Source organism: Sinocyclocheilus rhinocerous, unplaced genomic scaffold (assembly GCF_001515625.1).
Source record: "Sinocyclocheilus rhinocerous isolate Xijiao unplaced genomic scaffold, SAMN03320098_v1.1 scaffold28, whole genome shotgun sequence".
NCBI lineage: Eukaryota > Metazoa > Chordata > Actinopteri > Cypriniformes > Cyprinidae > Sinocyclocheilus > Sinocyclocheilus rhinocerous.
The window spans coordinates 1,112,445-1,136,952 of record NW_015652416.1 but is presented as its reverse complement, the minus strand read 5'-3'; the positions used below and the strand labels follow the sequence as shown (position 1 = coordinate 1,136,952).

Below are 24,508 nucleotides of genomic sequence, written 5' to 3'. Positions count from 1 at the left end.
TCAAATCGCATATGACCCCTTTAAAAAAAACTTTTTAAGCTTTTGTAGCGAAAAATATTGCACAGAGTACTATTATTATTGTTATGAGACCACTGAAATAGTTTTTGTTAATTGAAGTAAAACTTTAAAATTTACTTTACAAAATAAAATGAAAATTAGAAATGTTGCCTTGGCAACTAGCTGAAATAAAATACATTTTTAAATATTGTATTTTAATTGACGTTTATTTTATAAAATTGGATCCTCTGCAGTGAATGGGTGCCGTCAGAATGAGATTCCAAACAGCTGAGTCCAAAAGTAATCCACATGAATCCTGTTCATCAGATAACATCTTGTGAAGTGAAAAGCTGCATATTTGTAAGAAACAAATCCTTCATTAATATGTCTATCCATAATATTACCTTTTCCATTGAAAACATTTTCTCATCTGAATTAGGAGAGAAATAGGCACAGATCAAGCTCTGTTTCCAAGTGAAAGTAGTCCAAAACATTTTTAAACAAATATGTTGGTGGATTACTTGTGGATTGTTGTGATGTTTTTATCAGCTGTTTGGACTCTCATTCTGACGGCACCCATTCACTGCAAAGGATCCATTGGTGAGCAAGTGATGCTAAATTTCTCCAAATCTGTTCTGATGAAGAAACAAACTTGTTTGCATCTTGGATGGCCTGAGGGTGAGCACATTTTCATCAAATTTTCATTTTTGGGTGAACTATTCCTTAATGTACTTTGGTCTGTTCTTTTACCTTGCACAATTTTGTTCATGGCTTTTGAGAATCGGCATTTTGTTCAGCTTGTCCATGTTTGCAGTTGATTTACCTGTATATTTTGCATTTATTTTACATGTACACAATTATGTGAATTGTGAAATTGTATTATTTGTAATTAGCATTGTTTTTTCCCCCAATAACAGGTCACAATATATCACTTGACAACCACTGTATTAGAATATCAAAGCTAACTTTCATTTGTTGTCATTACTTTTGCTGGAAATCACAGACGACAGCAGGTGTTACACTTTGAGTTTATACACACTAGTGGTACAGCAGTTTTATTTTCATAACAAATAATCCATTGTGACATGAGTATAATCCTAAAAAAGACTTGAGGATGTTTTTTCTCCAGCTCCTTGCTTTGTATTCAGTGTTGAGGTGTTTTTTTTTCTCGTAAACAATTTACACTAGGCTGTTATATTTAGATTATGCAACTTGTGTAGGATTGTAGGAGTGTGTAAAATGATTCATACTAGATCTGAAAAAAGATTCCACTGTAAACAATGTTATCTTACAAAATGTTCCCCTAGTGAGAGACAAACACTCTGTTAGGTTGCTGTAAGGGTAAATTTGCTGTTGTAATGTCTCTCAGAGGTAAAAGATCTATTTGTGTAATACGCCACTTTAACTTCCAGCATCAACAATAAGCTTTGTGCTGTGTGTCTGCTGATTTCTATTGTGCCCATGGTTGTGTAGTGCTTTATATCATGGGTGAAGTCATTATAAGGTGGTTTTAGGCAAGTGTCTTTGTACCTCAAAATGCACTGCCCTCTAGTGGTGCCCACTGGAACAAAAACAACAAAATGCTGCATCTAGACACTTTAGGATTCAAAAAGCAAAGCCCGGTCAAAAGGTAAAAGCTTTGCTTTTAGAACTTATTCGGTGCATAGTGTTTGTAATCCACAATTCAAACATATATAAGGTTATTGTTAACTAAAGCTAAAACTATTACAGTTGTTTTCTGATTAATTTGCTGAAATAAAATAAATATATAAATATTAGATCAAAACTAAAATGAGATATAGACAAATTAGAACTGAATAAAAAAAAATTAAGTACAAAAATTACTACAAATTTAACTGAAATAAAATGTATAATGATATAAATAAATAAGAAAAATATTTAATAATTAAAAATTAGTAAAAAAGACAATCACAACAAAATTACTAAAACCTAAACTAAAATTTAAAACCAACTGAAAATTCACAAAACTAATTCAAATTATTAATAGATACTAGTATAGAAAAAAATGCTCAAATTGCACTGGTTCGTACAAAACCACAACATAGAACCCTCAAACGGAATATATTGGAAAAAAGTAAAAATGGTAAATGCACATGACAAAATTACTAAACTTAAACTAACATTTAAAATGAACTGAAACTATACAAATGAAAGCTAATTCAAATGATTAATAATTGCTAGTAAAATGCTGAAATTGCACTAGCTCATACAAAATCAGAAGTTGTGCATGACCCCTCAAACATAATGGGAAAAAAAACAAAAAGAGTAAAAATGACGAGCACATAACAGAATTATTTAAACAAATTTAAAATGAACAGGAAATATAGAAATAAAAGCTTATTTAAATTAATAAATACTTGCATATAATGTCAAAATATCACCGATTTATACAAAATCTGAATATTTGAAGTATATATTGAACAAAATTGAAGATAAAATAACTGAGGATGTGCTATATTGTGAATAATGGCCGATAGAGGTTTTTAACCACTTTAGAAGCAACTATATTCATACCATAGACTCAGTTTTATTGCTTTTATGAAGGTTAGCATAAAATAAATGTCTGCAGTATCCTTCATATAATGCCATTCTGTTCTTGTTGAATCTTTGAGCTGCATCTTATACGACCTTATCATTTGCAAGTTATCACCACATTTGCAGTAATGAGCTTCAGTGCATCAATAATTGTTGCCAGTGGCCACAACAAATATATCGAATGGTTCACAGCTGAAAGCACTTCATGGATAAACACATCAGCTGAATTTAAAATGGAACAACAGTGCATTTTAATATTACAATTCTGTGTTTAAATTAGATACAAAATGTATAATTTTTGAAGCTTGTCTAATATTTGAAACATTTGATTTTCAATAATTTCACTGTATTTTTATTTTAATAACATTTCAATCCTTGAAGGCTTATTGTTTTTCTCTTTCTGTGCTGTCGGTCGCTTATGTAAGTGAAATGTGCACTGTAAGGTGTCTGGTTTCCTTGAATTTCCGGTCAACAGGGTTTTGGACATGCTCAGCAAAGCAAACCCCCATCCTGTCAGCACACTTGGACTCCGTGTTGGGACATTTGCCAGTTCTCACTCCTTTCCACGAGTGTCCATATGCGGAGACTAATATAGCAAAAGGTCTATGAGATTTTTGAGAAGCAGCCTTAGCAAAGGCCTAAATGTAGAAGTGCAACATATGGAGTGTGATGATCAGTAATGGGAAAACATCTCTCTCTCTGCATCCTGACCTATATGAGGTGTTATCTGCTATGACGAATTTGTTGGCCGAGTCTGATGAGGACAGATAATGGAGCTGATTGTGATCCAGTCGGACAAAGAGGAAGAGTAATCTCTCCCATCAGAACGGGGAGACAAGCAGGTCAATAGCGGCATAAATAATGGAACAGACTAGATGCATGTTGTTAGTGCAAATGAAGATGGACCAGCCGGACTGTCTGTGGGAAACAAGCATCGAGCGTGTACTGTGTCCTCGCTCTGTAAGACACCATACAGTCTAATTGGTCAGCATCAGATGACCTGTTTGGAAAGGACTAAGCTGGAAAGTCAACCTGTGTGCTTTCTAAACTCTTGAGCTGTTTAGACTAAGCTTAAAGGGGTCATATGATGCGATTTATATTTTTCCTTTCAAACGCGAGTTTTTTGGGCAGTGTAGAGTAGGGCTTGTTGTTTGTCATTTCTCCGATCACAAATGCAGACGTGGTTTTATGTTTACGCGGCGCGATGCAATGCAACGCAACGCGTAAAAGGACAGTATAAGTCATTATAATCAGTATTTATGTCCCCACTGGATGCAACAAATGTCTCGTTTATAATGGGTTTTAATGTTTTTGTGTGGTCGCTCCGGCCGGACAGGGCATCACAGTATGGTAAGGGGCGTAACATTTCCGTCACATGCTTGAGGTATTCGGCCAATCACAACTCACTGGATAGCTGGCCAATCACAGCACACCTCGCTTTTTCAGACCGATGAGCTTTGTAAAAATCGACGCGTTTCAGAAAGGCGGGGCATAGAGGAATGTACAGTATGTACAGTATATGGAAAATAATGTTTTTTTAACCTTAAACCGCATAAACACATTTCATTACACCAAATACACAAAATAATGTTCTTTTTAGAAGCATCATATGACCCCTTTAAAGAAATAGTTTACTCACCCTCAGGGCATCCAAGATTTAGAGGAGTTTGTTTCTTCATTGGAACAGATTTGGAGAAATTTATGCCACTTGCTCACCAGTCCTCTGCAGTGAATGGGTGCCGTCAGAATGAGAGTCCAAACAGCTGATAAAAACATCACAATAATCCACAAGTAATCCACACCACTCCAGTCCATCAATTAACATCTTGTGAAGTGAAAAGGTGCATGTTTGTAAGAAACAAATCCAGTATAGAAGAAAGTCATAGAGCTTAGAATGTGTTAGTCCTGTGGTTTTTATTTAGCATGCAAGGGGATATGGGTTCACATCCTGTTTGAACGTGATGTTTTTTTTAAACCAAACAAAATTACAGCTGAACTCGACAATGATCAGGATGCATTTTCATTGTATGTATAAGAGAAGCTTTGATGTTATGAGAATAACTGTTTGTGTTCCACAGGGAAAAGTCATAGAAGGTGGGTACATGATGATCAAAGCAAATGTAAATGATCTGTGTAAAGTGCAAATTGATTGGATGGATCAAATTTAGATGTGAGTGGCTGATTTCGGTCAGTGATTTTTTTTGTCTTCCCTTTTTTTATTTTTACAGAGGTTAATACTTTTATTCAGCAAGGATGCATTAAATTGACCGAAAGTGACAGTAAAAAAATTCTATTTAAAATAAAAGCTGTTCTTTTGAACTTTTTTATTTATCAAAGAATCCTGAAAAAAATTCATCATAGTTTTTAATATAGTCAAATAGAAAAGTTATTTTAAATTGTAATAATATTTCACAATAGTATTTTTTGATCAAATAAATGCAACCTTGGTGAGCGAGAGCCTTCCTTTAAGACTATTAAATATGGAATCTCATTTGGTAATATTTTTAATAAATGATTTTTTTGTTCATTTTATTTTACAATATAATTTAAATGACTTTTAAAAACATTTTAATAAAAAAAATAAATCAACAAATTGCACCTCTTTTTCAGTATATCAGTAATGGTTTCAATTGTTTGCGTTTAGTGTTAATCAGTGCGAGCGAGGTATTAAAACATTATCATATAAATGTTTCCCAGGAAGTGTTTGTATCAGTATGTATGTGCGAGGGTCCACTCACTTTGCAAAAGTTAAATTATTGATGTGCAGAATGGACAAACTATATGCCTTTGTGCAGCATAGTCATGCCATAACAATAAATAAACAATATGTACATAATGATTTGTTGGAGATTGATCTGTACTACCAGAGAGGATCGTTTTGACAGCTCAGTGCCAACTAGGATCTGATTCACTGTCCATTATAACTGTAGAGGATTGATCAATGTTATGTAAGCGTGTGTTTATGTACAATGCCATCAGAAAGCATCGTGTGTTCTACAGAAGGAAGAAAGTCATATGGGTTTGGAATGACATAAGGGTGAGTAAATCGCTTTTTTGGGGGGTGAATCATCACTTTAACCCTCATGTTGTCACCCAGAGAGGATTTGCCCCCAAAAAAGTTAGTTAATGTTATTGCATTGGACTAAAACTCATTTAGTTCACACAAAGTCTAACAGCTTTCCCAAACAAGTGATATTTTTGTACTTTCTTAGAGATATTTTCCCCAATGTTTTCCTAGTAAAAAATGACCAACCAGCAAAAAAAATATATAATAATTGCTTGAAAATTTCTCATTATTCTGTATTATTACCAAATATTGGATTCAATCTTTTTATCAACTTGTTATCTTTCAGTTAGCACAGGTTTTGTATTTTTCTTTTTTGAACTGACTGGTCGTAGGCCTCATTGATCTGAGTTGATGCATCTCAGTTTTTGAGTGAACACTGCCAAAATTATCCACCATTAATGATTTTTTCCCCACTTTTTTCATAAATACCACTTCTTTTTATACTTTGTTATTTAACACAGTGGCGTTATAACATGAAGTGCCCATGTACCTTTTAGAGTCGGTTGTAAATCTGTATCAGTCTCGGTACTATAGGCAGTAATGAAAGAAACAATTGTCACTTCATTCTTCCAGGTCCTAGCTACTTAACACAGCGTGCAATAAATGCAATGACCGGGTGTGAAAGATCAATTTTTAGAGCCGCCCTGGTAAGGCAGAAATTGACAAGAATCTCAATCAATAAACTGCATTAGAGTGCTGACCCATCAGCTAAAGCCATGAATGCGTCGTTATATGGGTCAATCCTGTTATGCAGAACATCACATTTTTAATAGGCAAAATATAAAGTTGCCTGAGCTTGAAAATATGGTTTAATCTTCACAAAAATGCTTCTACTTTGTGTTGCAGAGTTACAGAGGTGCTGCATAGCAGAACTGACCCGTAAAGCTCATTTGTGACCCTGGACAACAAAACCAGTCATAAAGGTCCATTTTTTTTGGTGCAAAAAAATCTAAATATTGAGAAAATCACCTTTAAGAGCTACTGAAGTGGAGATTTATGGCTCAGTGTAGGAGAAAAAACTCATTTTGAGAAAACGGCCTTTAAAAATATGTATTGTAATTGAAATCTATTGACACAAATACATAAATTGCTATAAAAGAAACATTTAACGGTGTCTTTTGGATGTTTTCTTTCCGCTAGTCTGAAAAAACACTTTATGAAAAACTAAAAAGCCCAAAATCTCAAACTTGACAGGTGCATGAAAAAACTGTGTTTTTGCCTGCAGTTTCTCCCCTTAAAGTTGTCCAAATTAAGTTCTTAGAAATGCATATTACTAATCAAAAACTACGTTTTGATATATATTTACGGTAGGAAATTTACAAAATATCTTCATGGAACATGTTCTTTACTTAATATCCTCTGATGATTTTTGGCATAAAAGAAAATTTTATTATTTTGACCCATACAATGTATTGTTGGATATCGCTACAAATATACCCGTGCTACTTATGACTGGTTGTGTGGTCCAGGGTCACATTTATATTTCCCGCCGCGTCCCATTGACACGCAGGGGAAACGTCACGACGAGAGATCAGCACCTTGGACAGCGGCGCCCGTCAAAATCCAGCATATACTTGGAATCTCCCAAAGGAGAATGGAGCAAGAGCGCGCACGGCAGCGAGACGTTTGTAAATGAATCATTTTGATTGGGCGAGAGCGCGCCTTGGAAACAAGGGCCGTGTGTTGATGCGCACGGCAGAACGTCCATTTCGAGGATGAATCAGAGGGGAGCAGCATCAGCATCCCCATCATATTACGATCCACAGCATCAGCCGCTCCGACTGACCATCACACCCTGCGAAGAAGGAAAATAGGCGAACCTAAGCACGGTGCCTTTTATTTTTCCCTTCTGGAAGGTCCATCTTCCTTTGAACGTGGCGAGGAACCATATCGGGCCGGGAGGGGGATGGTGATGAACTTCAAATGGAGACAAGATGCTAGCATTTCCCCCCAGCTGTTCAGCCAATACTGCCATCGTTCTTGCTGTTTTTAAAACACCAACCTAATGGATTGTTCTAAACTCTGCGTTTGGGATGGGAGGTGGCGTTGGAATATGTCGATGGGAAGATGCACAAGGAAATGATGTGAAAGCTTCGTCATGATGCCTCTGATGAACAATAAACAAAACTATAGAGAACTTCCAGCTCTTTTGGATTATGTTTTTATGCTGAAGGATCCCCCGACGATGTCTTTGTGTGGCAGCGATGCTCTGAAATGCCATTTTGCATCTTGTCTCTCCTTGTCTCTCATCCATGCGTCCAGGCTTTGGATTGCTGGGAGTTTATGAAAATTAAATCTCTTTAGACCTGGAAAAATGCATTGCTGGCTATTTATCGCAATACCGTAGGCTTATTATTGTCATCCTCGCGTTCTATGATGATTGTATCAGAGAAACAACATCGGCCCTAACAGGCACATACATGCCATCAGACGGAAAATAACAAGCCTGGAGATTTTCTGACCAATTACCTTTGGTTTGGACACTTTCATCTGAGACTTTAGGGTAGCAACTGCGTTTCTGCCGAATAAAATATTAATAATAGGCCTAACGGGATCAATAACAACAATAATAATTAAAATAATACTAATAAAAACAACAACAACAATAATAATGTATAAAAATAATAACGTTATATAAAAAAAAACAACAACAATAATAATTGTCAAGTATAATAATAATCAAATATATATAAAAAAATCATATATATTAAAAAAAATCACTTCAGACATACGACATACACATGTAGTCAAACATGTTCAAGAACCGGATCCGCATGTTTTTTAACGAACTGAAGGTGCTGGGTTTTATGCGATCCGGTTCTAGACGCTCCGACAGTGACGCAGAGCAGAGCAGGCGACCCAACAGCATGAGGGGGCTCGGGATGGGCGGCTGCGGATGGCCGCCCTTCGTTGACTGCTCCAGCCGCGACGACGAGGAAGAATACTACGGGAGCGACCCTAGGCCCAGGAGTCTGGCGTTTGAAGAGAAAGACCCCAAACTGCAGGCGGGCCTGGACGCGGTCAGCCTCACCAGCAGCACGGGCAGCGGCATGAGAACACCTCAGTGTCGAATCTGCTTCCAAGGGCCAGAGCAGGTAAACAAACGCTGTTTTATATCACGTGTGAGCACAATAACAAGGCCTGTGTGCGTTTTCTTTCGGTTAATGCTCATATATGTGACCCTGGACCACAAAACCAGTGATAAGGGTCAATTTTTTGAAATCATCATCAGATGATTTGTGATGATGAAGCTGAATAAATAAGCTTTCCATTGATGTATGGTTTGTTAGGACTGGACAATATTTGGCCGAGATACAACTATTTGAAAATCTGAGGGAGCAAAAAAAGCAAAATATTGAGAAAATTGCCTTTAAAGTTGTCTAAATGAAGTTGTTAGCAATGCGTATTACTAATCAAAAATTAAGTTTTGTTATATTTACAGTAGGAAATGTACAAATATCTTCATGGGTCTTAATATCCTAATGATTTTTGGCATAAAAGAAAAATGGATAATTTTGACCCATACAATGTATTGTTGGCTCTTGCCACAAATATACCCGTGCTACTTAGGACTGGTTTTGTGGTCAAGGGTCACATTTCCCATTTTAAATGTGGTAGATTATAACGCAGTGGCCATGTTGCACATGCTGCTTGTTATTGATGCTGTAGTGAAGTACTACAGTATGTACAGCTCCACAAACATTCATTCATTGCGGAAATCATGGCGCCTATGCGTGATATCAAATTCTTCCGCAGATTTATAGTATTACTATAGCATTTCACCTGAGCATTGCGAATCAGGCGTATGGCCATGATAAGCGCTGAATGAATGACAGGCTTGTTGTAACATCGCGCAAGGTAAATAAGGGTGACATCTAGTGGAGAAGTCTAATGATAAGATTCACGTTAATCAGATCTTGGGCCCTATCATACACCCGGCGCAATGGGGCCCAAAGCGCGGCGAAAGTGTTTTTGCTAGTTTCAGCCCGACATTTTCCCGTCCTGCGCCCAGTTGTTTAAACAGCAAATGCATTTTCGCCCATTGGTGCGCCCATGGGCGTGCTGGTCTAAAAAAAAGAGGTGTGTTCAGGCGCGTTGTTGGCGCGTTGTTATTTTGAGGATCTGAAAATAGACTGCTCCATAGATCAACTCAAGCCTGGTCTAAAGTCTGGCGCAATATTTTTTCTTTGTTATTTAAAATGCGCGTTAGTAATATGCGCCTATAACGCTCGTACACTTTGCTTATTACACACACAGGGACGCGCAGCAGCACACAAACATTTTTAAAAATGAAAAATTACATTCCGCCATGTAAATAGCAAACCCGCCATGGCGCGAGTGCAACTGGCTTTTAAAGGGGATGGGAGATGAGACTCTGATTGGTTTATTGCACGTTACGCCCAAAAAACACCCATTACTCATTAAGAGAACAGGGGCAACCCGTTTAGACCATGCGCCCGGGCGCGCCGACCGTTTTCCCGTCGTTAAACTAGCAAAAGCGGACACGCCCTGAGTGCTTTAGACCATGCGCTTAGATCGTTAAAATAGGGCCCTTTGTTTTAAATGTGTGCTGAAATAAATACCGGAAAAGATCGATTCGCAGCTTTTGAGAATCGATATCGAATCGACGTCATTTAAAAAAAAGATTAATCGAAATTTTTTTTTATTTTTGCCCAGCCCTAACGTACATATTACTTACTGTTTGTGTAAATACACTTACATCAACACTGAAATGTGGATATTAATAATACAATACCTACTAATAATACTATAAGCAACAATGCATAATTGTAAACAGTTCTACAAAATAACCGCATAAACACATTTCATTACACCAAATAATGTTCTTTTTAGCAACATCATATGATCCCTTTAAGCAACAAAATAGCAGTTGTTCATCTGTGAACATCTCGTGATGGATGACCTGCTTGTGAACTGAGCGTCTATATTAGTATAATCAGATCCGCATGGCTAAATTTGTATTTGTATGGTATAGGCGGAACACAGGATGGATGTTTGGTCAGCAGCCAAGCTGAGAAATAACAGATGTGCGAAACCTGTAAAGCTTGTCTGCTGCAAGTTAGCCGTAGACATCAGCTAATATGGAAAGATGTTAGCCATGTACCAACACAATCCATCTGGCAGTCCATCTGATTATGTCAGCCTCGGTGTCTGTTTTCAATGCGAGATGCATTTCAGTGTAAACCTGCCTCTCAGGTAAATGGTTTAATGAGCTGTTGAAAGTGCCGGACAGACAGAAGAAGAACAGCCGCTGGAATAAAGTCATTAGGAGTTTGCTTTCAGGCATTTTAAGATTTGTCATTCATAGTTATAATATTGTTTCGCTGATCTTCGTTAACGTACAATTTAATCAGAATTTCAAGAATTAACCTGTTTAGAACAAGAGGGAATTAGCCCCTGCTGGTGGATATCGTAACTGCAACATTTGGCAAAATTAAAGGGATAGTCGAGCGGCAACCTCCCGCTCTCTCTCGTGACCCATTTTCGATTATCCGGGAGTGACGCGCTGCCAAGATGGCGACGGCTGGCTCCGCCTACTTTAGGCTTCAAAACGTTCGTCGGAAGTCTACGGGTTACGTCACGGACACTACGTCCATGTTTTTATACAGTCTATGGGGATAGTTCACCCAAAAATTATAATTTTGTAATTTACTTATGCTCATGTCATTCTAAACTCAATTCAAAACACAAATTAGTATATTTTCAGGAACACTGGACTCCAAAACAACACTGGACCCCATTGAATTTTAATTAAAATTAATAAGAATAATTTAGAATAATAATTAAAATAATAATTAAAAACTTTAAAAAATGTTCTGTTGGTGGCCTTTTAAAAGTAGCTGTGTATTCTAACACACACACACGCTTTTTTTTTTTTCAAAATTACATTTTTTATTATGGATTTTTTTGGGCACTGGGCCTGATTCTGTTTTGGAGTTTCTTAAAATCACTCAATAAACAATTATATATTTTATAAATAATATATAATATTTAGAATATTATATTTTTTAATATTATTTGTTTCCTGTCTTTGATGTCACACCTATTTAGCAGTGTTGTTTTAGTATCGCGATACTATTATAGTTTTTACAAATATGTTGAATTAGTTTTTATATTTTCTGTTTTTTATTTAAAATTTTAGTTACAGTTCTAGTTATTTTGTTTTATTTAAATCCATCCATATATCCATATAATTATTTAAGTTTTAGTTAGAAATCTAAATAAAATATGTTTAAGGGTTTTTATATTTAATTTAATGTAATTATTTAGTTTAATTTTAAGTAACAAAAATGTATGGTTTTAGTTAACTGTAATAACTGTAATAACTCTTTAGTTGCTTGTCATATGGTTCCATTGAACTCTATTGGTAACAACGGACCACAGTTGTTTTTGGGAAACGCACCCCAGAGTGATTAGTCACCATTTACGGCTCAAGCGATTGGCTCACAACCTGGCTGCACAATGATTTGTGATGAAATGAATGATGTTTCGGTTAATGTTTATTTTAATGACCAACAATTTATGGTTTTAGTTTTAATTAACTCTAATAACTCTGCTATTTAGTCGCTTGCCATCCAAAGTGATTAGTCACCATTTACGGTTCAGCTGATTGACTCATAATGCATAATGATGAATCACGTTTCAAAGCCACAGTATATAGATGAATGACAATGCAAACATATAGCTCCAGGAATTATAGTCCTCGTTGCTTTAAATATGAGTGGCGTGTTGAAGGAGGAGATGGGATATCAGTTCTCATTAGTCAGCTTTCTGATCTGTCAGGGCTTATGGAACATGTAAAACTGATTTGTTTTGATGTGCTTGTTCTGGATACGAGCTTTAATCTGATTAAGCTCTAAGAGGTTTTTTTGAAATATTTGGCTTTAGCGCCAAAGCGTGATCTGCCATGATGCCGCCGTCTCTTTTCACACACAGAACGAAGCTTTTTGTCAATGATTACTATGTGCAGAGAATGACTTGAGCGCTAATTACAGATGTAGAGATGGAGAGAGCTTCTGTTACTGATGTTTGATTTCGGCTGAACAAAATCTGGCCTTGGATCTCGGATAACAGCTAGATACTCTGAAACAACAAGAGGAGGACAGGCTGTACTTTAAAGCACAGTATGACTCATCCAGGTCCACTTATCGTAACGCTCACATTGATCAGATTGGACAGACTCGTGATGTCCACTGTACTGGAGAACTTGACGGGAAATGTACAGGACAAGTACAGTGCGGTTCAAAGGTGAAAATGTTTCTGGTTTATGTTCATTAAAGGGGTCATATGATGTTGCTAAAAAGAACATTATTTTGTGTATTTGGTGTAATGAAATGTGTTTATGCGGTTTAAGGTTAAAAAAACACATTATTTTCCACATACTGTACATTATTGTTTTTCCTCTGTGCCCCGCCTTTCTGAAACGCGTCGATTTTTACAAAGCTCATCAGTCTGAAAAGCGAGGTGTGCTCTGATTGGCCAGCTATCCAGTGCGTTGTGATTGCTTTCACAACGAAACACACAGCTTCACGACATGGCGGCGGCGGCAACAATACTACAGCGAGAATAAACTTTCTTTGCGTGAACATTTGGGCGGCGTTATGTATATCTTCCCACATCGTGACGTCGACATGTGGGGGCGTGTTAGAACGAGCCGTTTTAGGTAGGCGTGGTTGACTCTTAACTTTTATAAAGAATATCTCTTTGGATTTGAGACTTTAGTCTTTGCAACTTTACAGATCTTCTTTATGCACCAAGAGCTTGTAACACTCCAAAGAGAAAGGAAAAATTTAAATTGCGTCATATGACCCCTTTAATTTGGTTTGGAATTGAAATGACAGCAACACTCAAGCTAATGTGGTCTAAACCTGATGATCATCTTCTCCAGCATGGTTCCAGATCTTCCAAAGAGCATCTTGCGCTGTAATGGAAGCAGGAATATCCTTTTGTGTAAAGGAGTTACAATGAACAGTGACAAATGTAATTATTTAAATAGTGACCAGTGACCTAGAAATAGTACAGAATCTATAATATTTCTTATTCAATAACTTTTCTTTGTTTTATTTTGTTTATGTCCAAAATAAAATGTATTAATTAATTTTATTAAAATTAAAACTATTATTATTAATATAGCAATATTGTTGCTATTCAATTTCATTAATTATTTAATATGATTCAGTATTTATTTAATATGTTTTATTATTTAATAAATTGAATTTATATTAATTGATTTATTATAATTAATAATTACATTTTACTTAATTAAAAAAGTTAATTAAATGGATCCCACTTACTTATTTTTTTTTAGTTTGTGTGTTTAATTGAGATGAACACATAAATATGTTTCTCCTCAGAATCAATACTGATTATTATGCTTAAAACAGTTCTTATTATTACAATTAATAATAAGAATTATTATTTAAATGATTAAATATTTATTGTTTAAATTAATACATATTTAATTATTTATTTAATATTATTTGTTATCTAATTAAATTTGAGTTAACTTTCATTTAAAAAACATATATATTTGTAATTTTAATTGATTTGATTAATTACATACATTATAATACAGTATACCATATTTTTATTTTATTTTATTTCTTTATTTTTTATTTACTGGCCTGTTTCTGTATTTATCAGACAAATTGAGATTAATACATTATACATCTGTGTTTCTCCTCGGAATCAATAGTGATTATTAAACTTAAAACCATTCTTGTTATTATTAGTTAAATTAATTAATACTTCATGTTTGATATATATTTAATATTATGTATTATTTAATTATATTTTTATTAATTTGACTTTTTTTCAATTTTATTATTATTATTATTATTATTTTGACTTTTTATATTTATATTAAGTGATAATTACATTTTAATAAATGTAAAAACATTCCAGATTTTCATTGTGGACTTTTGGGTTCCCCCTGTTTGTATTTCACATGCTGAATTGACTACTATTCTGATCTCTTTACTGGGCTGTTTCTGTGTTTATTCAGACAAACTGAGATGAACACACTATAAATCTGTGTTTCTCCTCAGAATCAATAGTGATTATTAAGCTTAAAGCGGTTCTCATTCTAGTCACACCTCAAAATTGCATTTAGACACACTGGTACCACAGTTAACGAATCGATGCAATTAATGACCAGAGATTGCTTTCCTCTTTTCTCTTCTTTTATGCCGCAGTACCTGAGCACTTCAGAAGGCATTCAGTGTTTCTTTTGTTTGCAGTCTTTCTCTAAAGATTACATCAATCTTACAGTCCTGTATCTCTGCCCCCCAGTTGGACATCCTGTTCTTTATACTCGGCTTGTTATTCACATTCTATCTATTGAATGTTCTCTTAGCAGCTCTGGAAATGCTGCGTTACATCTGTAATGTTAGTTGATTCATGGTTTCCCACTAAATAGATCTAGCACAGTCACTGTCAGTTGTTGTGGTGGAGGCTGTATTATTGGTGGTTCATGCTCATACTTAGGGTTAAGCATTAGAATAAAACTCTAACCTTGAGTATGAAACATTCCTGGATAGTAATATATTACTAGATTGAGGAATTGCAAGTTGCAATTCTTCTGATAAAAATTTTTTTTTTGCTCGTTTGTAAGGCTGCACAATGACAATAGTAATATTTATTATTTGGCTGTTTTGTTTAATATTTTCACTTACTAGTACTTCTACTATAACAACAACAATAATAATTGTTGAAATTATTTTTATTAAATTAACATATTAAACAAAATAACAAAATATTTTGAGTTTTTTTTTATTGTAATTGTGTTTTTTTTAAAGCTCCAGTTTTTTTAATAAGTCTGCATAATTTGACCCAAAGTTTTGTGATTATAATGACATTAAAATTATATCTAATAATTACAATAACATAATGAAATCATAAATGATATATAATAATTGCATACTATAAATATTACAAGAGTTATACAAGAATTGTTTTATTTTGTTTAAAAAGTTTCATTTAGTACTACTGCTAACAACAACAACAATTATTATTATTGTCATTATTATTGTTGTTGTTGTTGTTAAATTAACATATTAAACAAAATTAAATATTTGGAGAAAAGTTGGGTAAAAATATTTGAGGAAAAAAATCCAATTGCAATTTTTCTGATAATAATTGTGATTGGTATTTTAAGTTTTATTTATTTTTTAAAAAATCAGGTTTTTGTGCTAATTTGTAAGGCTGCACATTTGAACCAAGATTTTGTGATTATATATCAATATGACTATATAATAATAATAATAATTAGTAGTAGTAAATAAAATATAAAAACAATGTAAATGATAATACTATTGTAATATTTTACAGTAAAATAAAAAAATACCATTTTATGAAATAGTATTTATGAAAATACAATAATAATAATAAATTAGTAGTAGTAGTAGTAGTATTAAATAAATATTCAACAACGTAAATGAGTAAAAAAAGTAATACTATTGTAATATTTTACTGTAAAATGTAATTTCAAAACAACAATACAGTTATAATATTAATATTTATGGCTGTAAATAATGGCAGAATGTTCATTTTTGGGTTCACTATACCTTTAATTAATTTTCAAACGTTAAACCATGAGCTTTTATTTTGGCGAAAAGCCACCGGAGCCATTAAAGCTTCTCTTTCATTGACAACAGCCTAGCAACCACATTGCATTTGCAACCACAAAATGCACCATAGTGACAGAACGCAAGAGTCCATTTTTCAAGAGTGCATTTCCAGTAAAATCTCTCAAATGCGTTTTCCAGCTCGCGAGTGTTGTACCTGCAGAGCTGCAGGACTTTCAGAGGTGTGTATTGATCGAGTGTCTGGAGCAGCAGAGGACAGAATAACTCACCCGTCTTTTAACAGCACACTCTTCAGATCCTCCGGTCCCTCCACACACGCTCATATGTCTCGTCAGCAGCCGCATGAAACTCGCTGTGTGTCTGATCGATTTAGCGTTTGTAATGGCCGATGGGTTCATGAGTAATATCTCATTTACGTAAATCAACTCCACCACGACACTGTGTGGTAGCGTCGGTCATGAATGGATATTGAGGTGTGTGTGTTCTGACCCAAGGCCCTGCGCTTGTAATGGCAGCTCTAGATGACAACAGATGTCACAGAATCGTGATGCCCATAGAGGCTTTCAGCAGATGTGCTGCGATCCTGCTGGATGAGGCTCCGGAACCGACATCTGTGTTAGGTAGCACTGCAAGAAATTAAATAGAAATTAAATGGTTGTGTTAGGCACATGCAGGAATAGAAAACAGGCCATTTTTATTATATATTGAAATTATTTTATTAATAAATGATAATGGAGTGATATTCTATATCTAAAATCTAAAAAGGGGTATTTAAAGGGATAGGTCACCCAAAAATGTTATTAGTTACTCACCCTCATGTCCTTCCAAACCTGTAAGACCGTTGTTCATCTTCGGAACACAAATTAAGATATCAATGTATCATCAGTGGTTCAACCGTAATTTTACGAAGCTACGAGAATACTTTTTGTGCGCAAAGAAAACAAAAATAACGACTTTATTCAACAATTCGTCTCCTCTGCGTCACCCTGTAGCGCCATTTAGGAGAGTATCACATACGTAAACAACGTATGTACGCGGATACGTTGTTTTCGTTCAGATCAAAGCATAAACAACGTATCTGCATACATACGTCGTTTACGTATGTGATACTCTCCAAAATGGCGCTAGGGTGACACAGAGGAGACGAACTGTTGAATAAAGTCGTTATTTTTGTTTTCTTTGCGCACAAAAAGTATTCTCGTAGCTTCGTAAAATTACGGAAGAGCTCTCGGAATTCATCAAAAATATCTTAATTTGTGTTCCGAAGATGAACGAACGTCTTACGGGTTTGACATGAGGCATGCGACATGCGACATGAGGGTGAGTAATTAATGACAGAATTTTGGGTGAACGATCCCTTTAAATGTAACAAAACATGTAAAAACGTATCATCTTTTATTGGAAAATTAAACAAAATTGAATTAAAATGTAATAATTGGTTTGATCTTTTAAACAACTGTGAAGTTGAGAGAAGTAAAAAATCACCTGTCAATTTCAGTGGGTGAAGAGCATATTTATAATCATGTGTGTTATGTATTAGGTATGTTAAGGTTTCTGACAGACAGCATGTTGAAGCGCTCAGGCTGCCGTTTTCTCCTTCTCAGAAAGTGATGATGTACTGTAAACATCCGGTAAGGTGTGTTTTCCCTGGACCCCTGCTTCCTGTAAATACAACAGTGTATCGTGCATGTTATTTCTTTGACAGACATCGATGTTGTAATATTCAAATGATGTCGATTTGAAAACAGATGGATTGTAAGGTAATAATTATTTCTTAAACTCGTGGGCATCAGTCACTTCACTGAACACTTGCCGTCTATGTCGATGATTTTAGTTGTAATATTCCAAACGATAGCCTGCCTACGTCTAAATTGTTAAATACAATGATAGTATTTATTAATATTTTGAATATTCAGTTTGATTTTATAAAATTTTAGAATTACAGTATTTATTCATATGAATTAGCTTTTTGTTTTCATTTTAATCTTATTTAATTTTAGAATTACAACATTTATTAATATTTAGAATTAGCTTTTATTTTAGTTTTCATTTTAATTTTACTCATTTTATGTCCATTTTTAGCTTTTTTTATATTTATATAGCTTAAATTATTTAATGTTTAAATTTAAAATAATATTTTGTTTTTATTTATTTTTAATTTTCGTTTAATATTAAAGTTCAGGTTTTTCATCTAATATTTATGTTTAATCTTATTATTACAGTTTTATTTCAGTTACCAATAATTGTTAATATTTTTCAATTTAGTTAACAATAACAACACTAGCTTACTAGAACATAAAATAAAATTTCCCACGCATCTCACCCATTTCCGAGTAAAAGGGAATTTTAAGCTGAAAACAATTTAGGGTGAAATTTGATTGTATTGATCATGATATAATTGTAATGGTCAGACCTATGATATTATTGGTTACTAATATTTCTTTCTGACCACAGCCTTGGTGACAGGGTCAATGAAAGTCAATGAAAATGAACTGTTCTTGGGACCATCCTTTATTAAAAGAATAAACAGCATGAATTTTTGATTCTTGATGTGTTGGTCATTAGATTTCATTCTCCCCTGTCCGCAGGGGGAGCTGTTGAGCCCATGCCGCTGCAAAGGCTCCGTGCGCTGCACCCACCAGCCCTGTCTGATTCGCTGGATCAGCGAGAGAGGCTCCTGGAGCTGCGAGCTCTGCTACTTCAAGTACCAAGTCCTGGCCATCAGCACCAAGAACCCGCTGCAGGTAAAGCGTCAGCCTCAAACTGCAAAGTATCTGGGTCAGAGTGAAGCACTGGCTAGCTTCTCTATTTATATGCTTCTACAAGCAAAGCAAGAAGATGCCTTCTCACTATGTTTTTTAATGCTGTGTGTATCAGTGGCAGGCGATTTCTCTGACGGTGATTGAGAAGGTGCAGATCGCCGCCATTATCCTGGGCTCACTCTTCCTCTTCGCCAGTATCTCGTGGCTGGTGTGGTCTTCTCTCAGTCCGTCTGCCAAGTGGCAGCGCCAGGACCTACTCTTCCAGATCTGCTACGGCATGTACGGCTTCATGGACATTGTGTGCATAGGTGAGAAGCAAAACACCATGGATTTATCATTTTTTTAACGTTAGGACCTCTCTTTGACTTCCTATAGGCTTTTAGCATTACAAACCAAACAATGAGAAATTTGAATAACACCCCTAATATGGTTTGTTAACAGTTGTTAATATATTAGGTATATTGAATAAATAAATTATACTTTTTAAGCATGTTTTGATCTTGGTTAATGTTAATTTCTACATATACTAATACATTTTAATTTATAAATGTACTATAAAAGGTTTTCTATATGTTTCAGAATACAATAACTGTTACTGGTGTTAATTTGTGTAATATATTGCTATTATGTAATTTATTTTGTAAAATTTATAGTATATATTGTAAAAAAAAAAAAAAGGGTTTAAATTAAAAACATTAATTATATAAAATATATATATATTGTGTAGATAGATAGATAGATATCTTAATGTTTGTTCAGAATTTTCAGTTAATTTATGTAATAGATAGTAATTTATGTAACTTTTATATTATTAAAAATAAGGTTTATATAAATTATATATAGTATATTGTGAACAGACAATATTAATATTAATATAAAATAAATTATTAAATTAAATTTTTTTATATATTATTAAAAATGTGTCACACCTTTGGACGTTTTGTTGTGTTTTGATTAAAATGAGATAGACAGATGATAGATAGATAGATAGATAGATAGATATACTATTAATATCATTTATGTTCATATAAAACACGTTTACATTCATAATACATGAACATGAAATGTTACTGATGTTAATTCATGTGATACAGCATTATTATGTAAAATAAATTAAAAAAGAAATTCAATTTTTTTTTGTTTTTTTTTGTTTATATAACTTTTGCAAATTTACAAATGTCATATATATTACTGACAGTTAATAATATTAATATACTATTAATAACTTTGATCTTTGTTTGTAATGTATGAACTCGTTAATTTATGTAATATATTATAAAATAATATTAACCTAGATCAATTGATGCTGTCAGAAATGTTGTTAGCTCATGATACCTAGTGCATTGACAAATTGAAGCTTATTGTAAAGCGTTAGAGAACTTTCATATGATCACGGATAAATCAGTAACATCCACTAATCTCTAATTCCTCACAGGCCTTATAATCCACGAGGGCTCATCCGTGTATAGAATCTTCAAGCGATGGCAGGCTGTAAACCAGCAGTGGAAAGTATTGAACTATGAGAAGTCGAAGGACTTGGGAGACCCGTTGAGCTCCAGCAGTAAGGCAGGCAGCCGCGGCTCGCGCAACAACCCACACGGCCTGGCCAGCGGCAGCAGGGGGGGCCGGCGAGTGCGCAGGTTAAGGACTATCCTCAACCACCACTGCGGCTACACCATCCTCCACATCCTCAGCCAGCTGCGGCCCAGCGACACGCGGCTCGGAACCGCCACCAACCGCGAGGTGGTGATGCGGGTCACGACCGTATGAGGTCGGCCCGGAGAGAAGCGAAGATGCGTTTTCTGCCTTTTCCTGCAAAAGACAGCGTTACGATGCCAGGATGTTCACGATTTTCCTTGCGTAACGACTTTTTCAACGGACCGGAACGCACACGAACAATGCGTAGGACATTGGCGCCAGTCGTTCCTGGAGTTTCTATTGGCGAGACTCTCTCATGATCTAGCACACTATTGCGTTTTTAAGTTCGATTTCCTCGCTGGTGTTGTTTTTTTATCGATACGGTTTTTAAAACGTTTTGATTTTCTAAGGGAGAATGGTACGTGAAGTGACACCGACGTGTGATGTATATGGTGACTCATATGGACCTATTGTTGTAAATGATGTTTACGGATGCTTCTGGCGCAGCAAGAAAGCCAACCATAACCAAACGATCACGACACAATAACCAGGGAAACGAGATACGAATTGTTACATACTAAAATATATCAAAGGTGAGGGTGCAATAAGACATAATAAGATTATACAGAGAATAAAAAGACGTAAACATTTAAAAAGAATTTGATCTTCTCTGCAATAAAGATACCTGTACATTTTACAGTGACCTTTGCATGAGGGTAAAGTTTTATGCCTCCTCGACACATGGACATGATGAATTTGTTTTATTCAGAATGGTGCTCGTTTGAATAAACACTACTATTCATCTGCTGTTTGTGAAATGCATCATCACACAGGCTTTTGTTCGTTTAAGTGGCCTCCTCTTACAGATTACACACCTATACTACTTATTTTGTTGGCGGTTTGGAATGTAACCTTTGAGCAATGGCTCATCACATACAGCGCTTTCATTTGAATGTGAACAACACTGAATTACAAGCATTTTTACCATATAATGCACAAATGCAGCTTGATTTGAAAAGAACGACTGATTAGCCTCAGTATGCAAAAAGCAGACAACCATCCATATTATATTCTTCTGTTTTCTAGTTCAATTTATATTACTATGAATGCATACAATTACCAGTTCTTTTAAATATAGAGTGCAGGTAGTTCTCTCTCACTCATGTTGTTTCAAACGTGTATCTCTTTCTTCCATTCAATCGGTTGAACATAAAGATGTTTTGAAGAAAGTCTATTTTTGTCGGGAAGAAGGTGGTGATTTACACTATCATGCTCTAAAAACGACACTAAAACTAGTCCACACAACACGTGCTACATTTCCTAGTATTCTGAAGTATTTTACTTTTTAAATTTAAAATGTTTAGGTACTGTCCCTTCAAGAAAAAAGTTGATCTCAAGTAGCATTTGTCTAATTGAAATTTTCTTAAACAACATAACTGTATGATTTATTTTATCCACCTTATTTTTCAATGCGAAAGTAAGCTGTTTTCTGTGAATGTGCGAGAGACTTCCGGTTCATTAGCTCCTGTAGGGAAATAATGAGAAGAATAACAAAGTGCAGAAAACGGTAAAACTGTTTGCACTACAAAACAGTGTGTTCCTAATTGAGATACTACATTAAATAATATGGTAAGACACCAGTTTGCAATAGCAAGCAGCACAACAATCTGTTTTGTACAGCTAAAAAAAGCTTGGCACCGGAAGCCAAACACATTAAATTTACAAATGGTCGCTCCCACTCTTACGGAAAAAGGTGGATAAAGTAGCTATAATTATGTTGAAGCACTTACATTAGATATAACTAGGGTTTAAATTGGGCCGGGGCCGTCCGGGGCTGAGCCCCAGCACATAGACTCCAGGGCTCGACATTAAACGCTTCATTAAAGGGGTCATATGATGCGATTTCAATTTTTCCTTTCTCTTTGGAGTGTTACAAGCTCTTGGTGCATAAAGAAGATCTGTAAAGTTGCAAAGACTAAAGTCTCAAATTGTTTGTCATTTCTCTGATCACAAATGCAGACATGGTTTTATGTTTACGCGGCGTGATGCAATGCGTAAAAAGACAGTATAAGTCATTATAATCTGTAATTATGTCCCCACTGGATGCAACAAATGCCTTGTTTGTAATGGGTTTTAATGTTTATGTCTTGTCGCTCCGGCCGGACACGGCATCAACAGTATGTGAGGGGCGTAACATTTCCGTCTCACGCTTGAGGTATTCGGCCAATCACAACGCACTGGATAGCTGGCCAATCACAACACACCTCGCTTTTTTTGAATGATGAGCTTTGTAAAAATCGACGCGTTTCAAAAAGGCGGGGCATAGAGGAGAAACAATAATGTGCAGTATGTGGAAAAGAATGTGTTTTTTTAACTTTAAACCGCATAAACACATTTCATTACACCAAATACACAAAATAATGTTCTTTTTAGCAGCATCATATGACCCCTTTAATATATTAAATCTAATTTTAGTTTTGTTTTTTCCCCCCCAAATTTTTGTTTCAAATTGTTATGTAGTCGTTTCATATTTTCAGTGTAAAGCTCATAGATAAAGCTGTGGTCATATTTACCGTTGTTCGGCAAATTTCCCGGGAGAAATCCGGTTATTTAAGAATCCACAAAATCTGGAATCGTGTCAGGACAAAAGATATCAAACACATTTCGCAATGAGTTCACGCGTTGAACAACAGAAAGCTGCTTGGGTTGAAAGCGACTTCTGAATTAGCTGTGTAGCCTACTTCATAAATCGCTACACTTGACGTTTTTCCACTAGAGGAAGCAGCTTGGCGAATTCGTGTGGGTTCCACTGATAACAGGTGTAATGTATTTATGATAATACAGAATTTTTTTCTTGGTCATGGCTCAGTATTAAGCTGTTTTGCAGTTTTTACTCTCTCAGGAACAAGAACACTTGTGAGACCAAGCATCTCCAGCTCCTCACGCTGTATTGACCTTGATCTGATGCAGCTTTGTTTTAGCGCCTCATAGATTATCACTCCAGGTTACAAGCGTGAGGCCTCCTGGGTGCCGCTATCATTGGGCGGCCCTTGCAGAGGTTACAGTGCTGCAGGGGAGGGCGGCTGTCACAAGCCTTCACCTGGCAGATGTGTGTCAACGCAGGAGCCATTTGGCCTTATTTGTAGAGAATTAGTATTGAGATTACATGCACATGGTCCTTGGCATGGGCGTTGCTAGGCCACTTTTATAATACATATTACAGTGCATGTGCAAAGAGGTTTGCATACTTGAGCTAAAGAAAGAGGGTTGTACTAGAAAAGCAAACAGTAAAATTTTGTGTTTGTAACTACAGTAAACAGGCAGGTGTGTGTGTGTGTGTGTGTGAGATCAGGAAGGCTAATTCGGTACTCAAATGTTACCTATCTAAGCAATACAGTGGAATACTGCAATAAGTTTAGTAAACCATCCCTATTAGTCAAACATTTTTTTATTTATATATTTATTATTATTTTTTATCATTACCCTCATTGCGGGCTGAGCCCCCCTAAAATGAAAATCATAGAATCGCCCCTGGTCCTTGGTCTCTGGTACCATTCAGGAGCAACATGGAGGGGAAAAAAAGGTTTGTTTAAATTGGAAAGATACCAGAAGTGGATAGACAGAAGGCTCCTACAGTCACTAAAATGTTGACATTTTTTTTCATGCCTAGAAAAGTCATGTAAATTAATATATATATATATATATATGTATATATATTTTTCTCTCATTTTCTCATTATGCTTGACTAAATATTGCCCTAATGTAGTCAATTTATGAGCAAATAATTTTGAAGACTGAATATATGAAATTAATTGAATATATGAAAATATATATATATATAATAAATAAGTGTGTGTGTGTGTGTGTGTGTATATATATAT

At 35.3% G+C, this 24,508-nt stretch overlaps 1 protein-coding gene across 1 annotated transcript; it reads left to right on the top strand.

The window, feature by feature from the left end:
- The first annotated feature begins 8,340 nt into the window (after nucleotides 1-8,340).
- On the top strand, nucleotides 8,341-21,449 carry LOC107714987 (E3 ubiquitin-protein ligase MARCH9-like). The gene is made up of 4 exons (XM_016520991.1): nucleotides 8,341-8,715; nucleotides 18,816-18,971; nucleotides 19,105-19,297; nucleotides 20,425-21,449. The coding sequence occupies exons 1-4, from the start codon at nucleotides 8,374-8,376 to the stop codon at nucleotides 20,757-20,759; spliced, it is 1,026 nt and encodes a 341-aa protein (XP_016376477.1). The 5' UTR covers nucleotides 8,341-8,373; the 3' UTR covers nucleotides 20,760-21,449.
- The last annotated feature ends 3,059 nt before the right edge of the window (nucleotides 21,450-24,508 follow it).

What these genes read in the sequence shown, in the direction of transcription:
- LOC107714987 (XM_016520991.1), top strand. Translation starts at nt 8,374, where the DNA reads ATGTTCAAGAACCGGATCCGCATGTTTTTTAACGAACTGAAGGTGCTG. An exon ending in GCTTCCAAGGGCCAGAGCAG is followed by an intron (nt 8,716 to 18,815) that starts GTAAACAAACGC and finishes CCCTGTCCGCAG; the next exon opens with GGGGAGCTGTTGAGCCCATG. An exon ending in GCACCAAGAACCCGCTGCAG is followed by an intron (nt 18,972 to 19,104) that starts GTAAAGCGTCAG and finishes TGTGTGTATCAG; the next exon opens with TGGCAGGCGATTTCTCTGAC.